This window comes from Cicer arietinum, chromosome 2 (assembly GCF_000331145.2).
Source record: "Cicer arietinum cultivar CDC Frontier isolate Library 1 chromosome 2, Cicar.CDCFrontier_v2.0, whole genome shotgun sequence".
Lineage (NCBI taxonomy): Eukaryota > Viridiplantae > Streptophyta > Magnoliopsida > Fabales > Fabaceae > Cicer > Cicer arietinum.
Window position 1 is genome coordinate 40,115,082 of NC_021161.2, and position 10,905 is coordinate 40,125,986.

Below are 10,905 nucleotides of genomic sequence, written 5' to 3' on the forward strand. Positions count from 1 at the left end.
AGATCGATGATGAATTTTTTGCTGACAATATGATGTTTTATATTGAAAAAGAAATAACTGACAATTTTAGTTCTGATTCAATTATTGATAATTTCAAGACTTTAGGATAACAAATGATTAAATGTCTCTTTTCACATATTATATTTTTATTTTGTATTGATGTTATGTTGATTCTTTGATAAAATTATATAATTTTTTTTATGAATTTTAATTATAATATTTTAGTTAATATTTATTCATCTCTCAATATTTCATGCAAAATCCATCATTAATAGTCGATGTTAATCTAATATATATATTTCTTTATTTTTATCTTTATTAAATAAGTATAATTTAAATATCTATTTGGATAATAAAAATAATGACAATCATTAACATTTATTACTCTAATGTGAATCATGTTAGAAATTTGGAAAATCCAATCTCAATTACACAACTATTTATATCTATTATTGATATCTAGACTATCAATACAAATATTTGAGCCACATAGAATGTGAGTCCTTTACCGGTAAGTTCTTTTGATATATAATCATCATGGTTCATGTATGTAATATTAACATATTTGATTATTAATCTCTGATATTATTCACACACGAGGCTAGATTTGGCAGTTAGCAAACGCAACAATAGTCTGTCTCTACACCAACATGTCGAAGGTAGTTTGCGTCACCGGCGGCAGTGGTTGCATTGGTTCATGGCTCGTCCATCTCCTTCTTCGCCGTGGATACACCGTTCACGCCACCGTTCAAAATCTCAGTTGCCTTTCATTTCACACTCTCATTTCCCTTCAATTCATACAACACTTCTAAATTCTAATCACTCACTTTCCCTTTCTTCTCAGACGATGAAACCGAAACAAAGCATCTAGAAGCTCTCGAAGGAGCACCAACTCATCTCCGTCTCTTCCAGATCGACCTCCTCAACTACGACACTATCCTCGCCGCTATCTACGGTTGCTCCGGCGTTTTCCATCTCGCTTCACCTTGTATTGTCGATCAAGTTCATGATCCTCAGGTATTGTTATTATATACAATATTAATCACACCAACACCAGTTAATTAGACTAATTGATTAGTCTAATTAACAACTAACTAATTAGTCTAACTAACTTGTGGTACTAATGTATTTAATTCTCTTTATAAATTCCAACTTTTGAACTCCATTTTGGTTTTGAAGCTATTTGGTTCCTTATTGTAGAAGGAGCTTTTAGACCCGGCAATTAAAGGGACCTTAAACGTGCTTAATGCGGCTAAGGAAGTTGGGGTGAAGCGCGTGGTTGTCACTTCTTCTATCTCTGCGATTACTCCTAGCCCTAATTGGCCTTCTGATGTTGTCAAGAGAGAGGATTGTTGGACTGATATTGAATATTGCAAGGATAAGGAGGTTTCTTCACTATTTTCCTTCTCTTTCTTTTCTTATGTGTTTTTGGTTCAACATTTTTGCATTTTCATCTATAAAGCATGGTTATTGACACCATACACGACACTGACACGTCGAGGTCGGTAATAATTTGAGAGGATGAAATAATTGAATGTAATTAATGTATCTGACACGTGTAGGACACTGCTATAGGCCTTCGATGAGAAGTATATGTGCTATAGAGATTTTGATTGAATTGATTTGTAAAATTGATATTATGTTAAAAGTGAGTTTAAGTTAAAGTGATGTAAGTTAGGATATCAAAGTTAGTTGAATAATAAATTTGAGTGGAAAAATCATGTTTAGATGCAAAATGCAAAAGCTACATACAAATCATGATTCATGTTAGAATGAATTCTAGGCAAAATCAATTCTAACCGAGAAACTCCAAATCCAAATATACCAAAATCATATTTTTTAGTCTTTAGAATCACTTCATTACTAAAGTCGTAGGGATCTAGATTCACTATTGTAATTGCATCACACAATTACAATTACAATTACACGCAACTAATAATTTCAACTATTTATTTGAAATCAGATGAATTAGTTTACGCCTTTACCAAATTAATTTCAAATAATACTCCATCCAGAAGAATTATAAGAAAAAAGAGTATTTGAAAAGTTGATGTATGAGGTCTAAAATTTAAACCAAATATATCAACTTCTCATATACATTTTTTTTATATTTCATTTCGAAGGAAGTATCTATCATTGATTTAGAGGAGAACTATGTCATACAGTTACAAAAGAGGATATGATTCCTTGTATTTGAGGTATAGAGACATGTATTTCTAAAACTAGTGATATAAGTAGACATTTATACATTTACAACTTTAGTAATGGAATATTTTTATTTCTTTTGAAAAACGGAGATGTTCTTTACTTGTGTATGTCTAGCAATGACTTTGGCCGTTTTGAAGTAGTTGTGGTATCCATTGTCTAAGACATCGGCTGAGATAGCTGCTTGGAATTTTTCCAATGAAAATGGTTTGGATGTTGTTGTGGTGAATCCTGGTACTGTGATGGGCCCTGTTATTCCACCAAGGCTTAATGCAAGCATGCTCATGCTTCTCGGACTGCTTCAAGGTGACATAGACTCTATTTTTTCAAAAGCTTCTCAAGAAACTTAAAAAACATATTAAAAACTTGCAATAAGTATAAATCATTTTAAGCAACAGCTTACATTATATAAGTTCAAAAACATTTTCTTCATGCCAATTGTTTTTTATAACCTCTATTGTTAAACTTTTTCATGTATTTACACCATTACTAATGTTGAACTTATATGTTAGATAATCTCATTTTATAACTTTTAGGGGTTACTAAGATTTGTGATTTTGTCTCTATTCTGGTGAAGGCTGCACTGAAACATATGAAGACTTTTTCATGGGGTTGGTCCACTTCAAAGATGTAGCATTGGCACACATTTTGGTGTATGAGAACAAAGAAGCAACCGGTAGACATTTGTGTGTTGAAACTATCTCTCACTATGGTGACTTTGTGGCAAAAGTTGCTGAACTTTATCCAGAATATAATGTGCCTAAGTAAGTAAGCCACATAATTGCAACTAATGAATAATAGTAGTGGTTATTGGTTCTTGAATGAGCTGTTGAAGAAGCTTTTCGTTTATTGTTTTTATTAGTATTAGAAAATATTGCATTAATCAATTATTTGTTTGTTTTATGTAAACGACAATCTACTTGGTTTATGTGTTGAGCAACGGTTTTCATTCATGCACCAACTAATCAAATCTATTATGCCATAAACTATAAGGTTGTTGTTATGAAAATTATAAAATTTACTCTATATAATATTTTTTGGATAAACCAATGTATCATGCGCAACAGAGACTAATCACTCGACTTCACTAAGATCAATTTAAGGGGTTGACCTCTCCCAACATATGCTTTCCCATATGCACCAGGCAGAGATTGAATATCTGACCAAATGGTCCAAGGACCCAAATATCTACCACTTGTGCTGTACTCTATATGGTTTTTTGTTGTAATAGAAATAGTGTATGTCGTACATGTTTTGTTTCCTTCTCAAACATGCAAAAAGAGGAAGCTATTTTAGAGTAGGATTAGGATTTGAAGCTGAACATGTCTTTTAGACTGACTTGTGTGTGACTCAGAAATTTGCGCTCGTTCTTTCTGCCTGTTGTGTTGCTGGCTGTTTTTTGTTTTGTTTTCATTTGTGCTGGTATAACTCTTCAAGGCTTTTTAATGTGCTTGTAATTCACAACAATATATGGTTGATGTAACCCAAATTTTGCTCATATTGTGTGTCATTTCCCTTTTTATTTATAGGATACCACGAGATACTCAACCAGGATTGTTAAGAGCAAAGGATGGATCAAAGCGCCTGATGGATTTAGGATTGGAATTCATTCCAATGGAGCAAATTATCAAGGATGCTGTAGAGAGTTTGAAGAACAAAGGATTAATTTCTTGAATGATGTTGTTGGGTCAGATTATGAGTACTAGTGTTATGCCACGAGTTGACTCTGTATAATCTGTATTCTCAATCTTTATATGCAAAATGTCTCTAACTTGAATAAAAAAATGCTGAAGTAATAAATATGGAGACATTAAGGACTTGCAATTATCATCATGTGCATTTTCAATATTTTCTTGAACATTTCTTTTTGCATTAAAGATGCTTGGAATCAAATAATTAAAAATTTATCTTCAATCATGGTGAGATTCGAATAAACATACAAATACCCATTTTACTCTATCGGTATGGTTTAAACTTAGAATCACAATCACTCTAAGAACTTCTTGCAACAATGTATTCAAGGCAACACATCTCAGACATATTCTTATGTAGAAGACATTCTGAAAGTGTGCTCCCACTTGCTCTGAATGCACATTCATTGTGCATCCCACTACCCCTAAATTAAGGTATTTTCGTGCGCAACTGCGAAGATCAAATTTGTATGTTTTGTATGATACTTAATTTACTATAGGTTAATTGTGGATTATTTTACTCTTTCAATTGATAAGGTATCAAATGACACTTGTGTTCGTTCGTCTTACTTGAAAACGCTAGACAAGTTAAGTTTTGTTTGCCATGTACATGTTTTTGTAACAACCAGCAGCGAACGTGCCAGTTCATTTTGTGGAAATTAAAAATACAGACTTTATACAAATAAATTTTAATTATATATAGAAAATAGTAAGAATCATCTATAACTATGAATTTATCTATTAATTAATTGATTTGTGACATAGAAAATAGTAAGAATTTTAATTACAAGGATTTCAAACAAACAAATAATTTTTTTGACATTAAACAAACAAATATTAGAATTAAAATTGAAAATAATTTTAGTTACATGGAAAAAAAGATATTTAAGTATTTTTCAGTTTCTTGTTGACTATACACTACTTTAATTGAAAGCTACTATAATCTTTTCTGGTTGAAACAGATGGTAATTAAGATATTTGACTTCTTAATAAATCTACATAATATTTAACTTCCTAAGGATATTATTCAACAAAATTTAAATAAGGTAATTATTCATTAAAAACATAAGAATATCTCTTTTCAATAGATTAAATACACAACTTACCATAAACAACTTATTTTCTCAAACTTGTTAAACAATGCCCTATAAAACTCATTAATATTTACCCAAGTTTAATTCACGATACTTTGACACATTATTTTGTTCTTCATATTTTAGTTAAATTTGAATATTTATACAAAATAAAAACATAATCAGTTATCTAATCATATTTGAATAGTTTCACTTCAAATTTTATGGAAAAATACTAAGAAGTCAAATATAAATTGGAGGATCGAAATCTCCCCTAATAACAAATATAAATTTTTGTTTAGACGAGTGATGCCTCGAACCAAAGTGAGTCCTCAATTCTCCAATTATTGATTTGAGTGTGAAATAGAAACAAAACAAGTGGCGCTGAGAGTGAGTAGTTAAGACTAAGAAAAGCATAGTAAATAGAAATGGCAGGGCGCAAACATCATCATTTACACTCATCTCTCCCTCGCCGCGAAGAAACTCGCCTCTCTCATTCTTCTTCCTCCTCCTCCTCCACAGCCGCCCTCCAAGACCGCATCGACGCCCGCCACCGCCAAATCCAATCCCTCCTCCTCGACAACCAGCGTCTCGCCTCCACACATCTCGCCCTAAAACAAGACCTATCCGCCACTCAACAGGAGCTCCGTCAGCTCTCCGCCGCCGCTGCCGATGTTAAAGCCGAACGAGACGCAGAAGTGCGTCGGATCTATGAGAAGTCGCTCAAGATGGACGCTGAAGTACGCGCCGTCGCTGCGATGAGGTCGGAGCTCGATCAGGTGCGGGCGGATGTACGTGAACTCGCAGCCGCACGGAAGGAACTCGCGTCTCATTTGCAGTCCGTTCAGAATGACCTCGCTTTGGCTCGTAATGATTCGAAACCCTTGCCGGCTATCAAAGCTGATATTGAGGCCTTGCGCCATGAGATTCAACTAGGAAGGTAAATTTTTCGCTGCGTGCCAATCAATTCATATTCTGCTTCTTATTTTATTTTTCATTCATTCCGGTACTTGGTACTTGAATGTGCGACACATTGTCACAATAGTCTTTATTTTTTATATGCGAATGTTAGTGGTTAATATATATGTTAGGGGAGCGGGAAATGTTAGTGTTAAAGATTGAAACCTCCTTAAGCCCTAGCTCAACTGACAAATGTGTTGGACGTCTAACCTGAGACTTTAGTTGTGTGAGTTAATTATAGTAGAATTTAGTATCTCTTCTAAAATAAAATAAAAAGATTGAACCTTGTACCTCCTGCATGTAACTCCTTTGAAACTATCAAAATTACAAAAAATACTTAAACGACAGTTTGTTAGTTTGGTCATCGAATGTGTTAGTCAATTTGATTGGTAAAATTACTAATAAGACACTTGGGTTTGTTTTCACAATTTTGATACATTTAGAGACTATAGTGACGGTACCTCACATATTTAGGGAAGAGTATGATGGTTATCATTTGTTTTGATGACTTTGGGTTGTTATTGAATTGTATCATGTGTGCGTGAACGTTCTAATCTCAAATAGATGTATTAATTTGGGTTTTTGTTTCTGAATGTGACTGAGAACTTGCTCTTATAGTGTTGTGATGTGAGAACAATTAATTCTTTTTTTCTGTTGTTGTTGGTGCAATTGGTAGCATGTGGAAATATTGAGTTTCTAAAACAAGGGTTTAGATATAGATGAACAATATTTGAAGCTTTTAGATATTGATTGTTGAATGAGTTTGTTTTTTTTTTTTTTTTTTTGTGGACAATTTACCACAGCTTTGAGGCTTTAGATATAGAAGAACAATATTTGAAGCATTTAGTATAAAAAATTACTTATACTGTTTAGTCTGGTAGTCTATAGGATTGATAAATTTTGGACAATTTACTCTTGAGGTGCTACAGACTAAACAGTATAAGTATTTTTTATGTAATTTTCATATCAATAGGTAGTTCACAACCTTGCTCATGATACTAACTGGATAAAGCGTGGTTGTTATTGTTGTCTTGTATCAGACAATCAATAGATAATACCTAGATAGCTTACTAATGCCTATGCATTTAATTTAGTAACTTCAAAAGGGCCCTTGCAGTGTTAGTTTGATACGTGCTAACTAGTGTTGTCGATTGCGGAATACGGGAAGCAGTGATTTGTTCAAATTCCATTACGCTACAGTACTAAATAGTTTATTGCTGAATAGTAGCGATTTTGTTCAAATTTCACAACAATATAGCCACTATTTAACAACATTGGTGATGAGTTATCTTATTTATAATAAAATTAAACAATAAATTGAAATATATATGGAAAATTTTCTGATTCTTGGGTTTACCATACAAGATGGTGCACAGTAAGATGGTACTTTTGGCATTAAGGACTAATATACTAGACCTTATTAAATCACAGACTTGGTTCTGGATCAAAGTATAAGCTGATGATCCCTCATTACCTTTTTCATGCTGGTGCATGAATCCTATATTTTGTATTCTTCTCTTCAATATTGTTAAGTAAGTTTGCTGGGTTGAATATCCTGCAAATTAGGATGCTGGGTGCTTCTTTTTTATTGTAGTTTGGATTGTTGTATCTGAGTGGTTCATCAAATTGCAGGTGGTTTTGGTCAAGTAATTCTTCAAGTAATCCTTAATGTTAGCTGAGAATGTTACAATTGATTATTGGACAGTGAAAAATAAGGTAGGATTAGAAACGAATGTCGGAATGTGTAAAGACAGAGTTGATGCCGTACCTGCTATGGGAAAGATGGTAGAATATCACATTAGAGTGATTGGGTCCGTGTGTGGAGAAGACCTACATAAATTCTGGAGAAGAGAGTAGATCAAATGGAGGTTGGTTGAATAGTTAGAGGGAGACCAATAAAAACTATAGACTAAATTATTAAGAAGGATTTAAACTTAAATGGTTAATCATTAGACATGATTTATGGTAAGACATTATAACATCCATTGAGTGATTTGTGTAGTCAATTCCACCCAGTGGAATAGGACTAGTTGTTGTCTTGTTTCGTTTACAATGTTAGAGGCATGGCTGAGTCTTGATTCAATTATCTGATTACTGTCAATCTTATTCACTTTGTCTTATTTTAATCCTATCAAATTATGAAAACTATTTTGGTATTTCCCCTCTTCAATGAAGAACCTATTAACCTGATATTCTGTGTATCAAGTTACAACTTATTGTCAAGTGTTTGGAAGCAAGTCTGATTTATCTCTCACATTTTTCTTTGTTTGCTCTGATTTCTAATATTGAATCCTGCACTCAGTTCTGTTGCTTATCAAACTCTAACCAAAACGATATTTAATTTGAACATCTAGATGTTGTAAATAAATGCGCACCTCCCTATTGATCCCTACCAAATATACCTACTGTGTTTTCTTTCTTGGACCTAGTCAGATGCTAGGGAAAAAGTCACTGTCCGAAACATTGGGCATGTTTTAACTCGATTACTGATGCATGTAGGAATGCTATTGAATTTGAGAAGAAGACACATGCTAAGAACCTCGAGCACAAACGGGTAATGGACAACAATATGATGATTATGACCCGTGAGGTTGAAAAATTACGTGCTGAGCTGGCTAATGCAGAAAAGGGAACAAGGGCTGCAATTGTTGCTTCTGCTAACCCAAGTAATTTGACTTTCTTTGTTGTTCACCTTGAAGTGCTTACTTAATAATAGAACAGAAATATAAATAGAGACTTTGGATGCAGATCCTGGATATCCTGCAAACAATCATGATATGGGGTTTGGTGGAATCACATACCCTCCTGATTCTTATAGCATGCATCAGGTATGTTGCATCTTACTAATTTTGTTTACTTTTCATGTGAGAAATATAGTCTCAAAATAATTATGTCATCAAATTATACATCTGAAATATTATTTACTTAAACGGGGGAGAAAAGGAAGCAATACTAATTATTCTTAAATGTAAACATTGTTTTTAATTAATGGATGAAAAAAATTGTGATGTTTATTAACATACTTTATCTGAAGTCTAAACTACTAAATGTAGTTATGAGAAGAGACAATAATAGGTAAATTTACAAGGTATTACTGGCCAAGTCCCTTATTATAATCCCTTTTTGTGATTTTCACATATATTAAGAAAAATAGGTAGTGTATTTAATGTATATTTTGTTAAAGATTTTCCAAAAACACCCTTTTGTATATGGATTGTTCAACTCTGACTTCTCTTCTTCCAAGACACTTAGTAGTATACATTATCAGAAATATTTAAAATAAATTCTAAATGTATCTAGTAATTTGAAATGAATCCCATATTTATGACCTTTTTTTTAAAGGGAACTTACATTTAAGAAAAGTGGTAGTTGCAGCAAGTATGCTCTGTTTCCCTTCTTTCTTTCTTCCTTAATTTTTTTTCTTTCTGGCATCATATTTCTAGTAAAGAAAACTTGCTTCCTATTTGGAGTACGTAACTGTTAAATACATGCATGAAAATGAGATATTTTGTTTTCAAATTGGATAATCTTTTCCCTCAAATCATGAGACATCTTCTATAAAAACAAAAGATAGGCGGATGAATAATTTAAATCTGCAAACCTTTTCAGATCCAAGCTAGGGTTGAAGTTCATCCACAATATACTTATGGAGCAACATTACATCATCTCTATGACAATCAACATACACAAGTGCCAAGATAGGTTTCCAGTTATGCTTTATTTTATGAAAGTGAAAGGAAAAAAATGTAATTGTAACATATTGTGAAAATTTCCCCCCTGAAATTATCATCTATTCAATAACGCTTCATTTTTCTGATATCTAAAAACGGTAGAAATTAGTATGTATATATAATTTTGTATGAGAAACCATGATTTTGGTTGCTGTTAAGTAGATATGCTAGAGCTAACAACATTTATTTGTTCTTCTAACTCTACATTTTCCCCAAATTGGCCAACTCATGCTCATCAACTTTCAATACTTGGCTATTATCTTGCCTCTATTTTTCTTCCTTATATGTAGGTAATCCCAACTCCAACAAGTAAACTGTCTTGAAACTTCTAGTCTACTGCATGTAAATTGGTGAGGTAGTATATGATAACTGGACATGGTACTGCGTACTCATCAAACCTTAACTATTACTAGAGAAAGGTGAATTATGACTATTTTTTGTTGGAACTAGAATTAAGATAAAAGTAAAAGATGAAAAAAATAAAATTCATTTCTAAAGTTAGAGTTTTCTTTAGTCGAATTGTGTTTGATGAAGATAATGAATATGGAATCTCTTAATAGATACACAGGCTTGCCCGTTGTTTTTAAAGGATAAAGAAAGATTGCCTTTTCTCTTAAAGTAAGTTAAGAACTTAAACTATGATTCTTGTTTTGGAGTAAAAAATGAACGAATGCTCTTAAATCAAATGTGGCAACTTGGGGCTCACCAAAAGCAACTTATGAACATCAAAACATGGTTCTTAATCTTCTTGTATTGGAGATGCTCCCAACATTTTGAAAATCATGCAAATAACTAGCACCCTCATTCTTTTATACTCCCTGAGGATATGCATGGATAAAATGGTATATAATTTATAAGATCAACTTACCATATGGGGCTTTTTTTTGGAATGTCCTCTTTCTCAAATTTATATACCAATATGCCCTTTTTTCAAAACAATATACCAAAATGCCCTTTTTTTTTCAAATTTTTTTTCCCTTACAAGTCGCTATTTGGAATGTCGACTTCCTTAAGGAAGGCCTACTCCCAAATGGCGACTTTCCACTGTTTTTTTTTTTTTTTTTAAAAAGAATTTCAATTTTTTTTTGTTAAATTATATATATAAATTATTTATTATAATTCATAAAAATACATAAAAAAAAATAAATAAAAATTTAAATTATGAAAAAAATTTAGTAAATCCAAATGGGCATTTATAAAATAATTTTTTTTTTAAAATATTTTAATTTTTATTAAAATAACAAA

General features: G+C 32.3%; 2 protein-coding genes across 3 annotated transcripts; both read left to right on the forward strand.

The window, feature by feature from the left end:
* Positions 1-436: 436 nt before the first annotated feature.
* On the forward strand, positions 437-4,032 carry LOC101515390 (phenylacetaldehyde reductase-like). 2 transcript variants are annotated; one of them, XM_004490583.4, is made up of 7 exons: positions 437-511; positions 606-759; positions 845-1,017; positions 1,201-1,386; positions 2,349-2,511; positions 2,783-2,969; positions 3,735-4,032. In XM_004490583.4, the coding sequence occupies exons 2-7, from the start codon at positions 651-653 to the stop codon at positions 3,877-3,879; spliced, it is 963 nt and encodes a 320-aa protein (XP_004490640.1). In that variant the 5' UTR covers positions 437-511; positions 606-650; the 3' UTR covers positions 3,880-4,032. The 2 variants fall into 2 exon arrangements, with proteins under 2 accessions (XP_004490640.1, XP_027187933.1); XM_027332132.2 differs by lacking the exon at positions 437-511 and having other exon boundaries at positions 512-759.
* Positions 4,033-5,276: 1,244 nt separating this feature from the next.
* On the forward strand, positions 5,277-9,818 carry LOC101488376 (protein FLC EXPRESSOR). Its single transcript, XM_004490584.3, has 4 exons — positions 5,277-5,909; positions 8,429-8,595; positions 8,678-8,757; positions 9,539-9,818. The coding sequence occupies exons 1-4, from the start codon at positions 5,398-5,400 to the stop codon at positions 9,629-9,631; spliced, it is 852 nt and encodes a 283-aa protein (XP_004490641.1). The 5' UTR covers positions 5,277-5,397; the 3' UTR covers positions 9,632-9,818.
* Positions 9,819-10,905: the final 1,087 nt, after the last annotated feature.

What these genes read in the sequence shown, in the direction of transcription:
- LOC101515390 (XM_004490583.4), top strand. Translation starts at nt 651, where the DNA reads ATGTCGAAGGTAGTTTGCGTCACCGGCGGCAGTGGTTGCATTGGTTCA. An exon ending in CGCCACCGTTCAAAATCTCA is followed by an intron (nt 760 to 844) that starts GTTGCCTTTCAT and finishes CTTTCTTCTCAG; the next exon opens with ACGATGAAACCGAAACAAAG. An exon ending in CCAGAATATAATGTGCCTAA is followed by an intron (nt 2,970 to 3,734) that starts GTAAGTAAGCCA and finishes TTTTATTTATAG; the next exon opens with GATACCACGAGATACTCAAC.
- LOC101488376 (XM_004490584.3), top strand. Translation starts at nt 5,398, where the DNA reads ATGGCAGGGCGCAAACATCATCATTTACACTCATCTCTCCCTCGCCGC. An exon ending in TGTTGCTTCTGCTAACCCAA is followed by an intron (nt 8,596 to 8,677) that starts GTAATTTGACTT and finishes CTTTGGATGCAG; the next exon opens with ATCCTGGATATCCTGCAAAC. An exon ending in ATTCTTATAGCATGCATCAG is followed by an intron (nt 8,758 to 9,538) that starts GTATGTTGCATC and finishes AAACCTTTTCAG; the next exon opens with ATCCAAGCTAGGGTTGAAGT.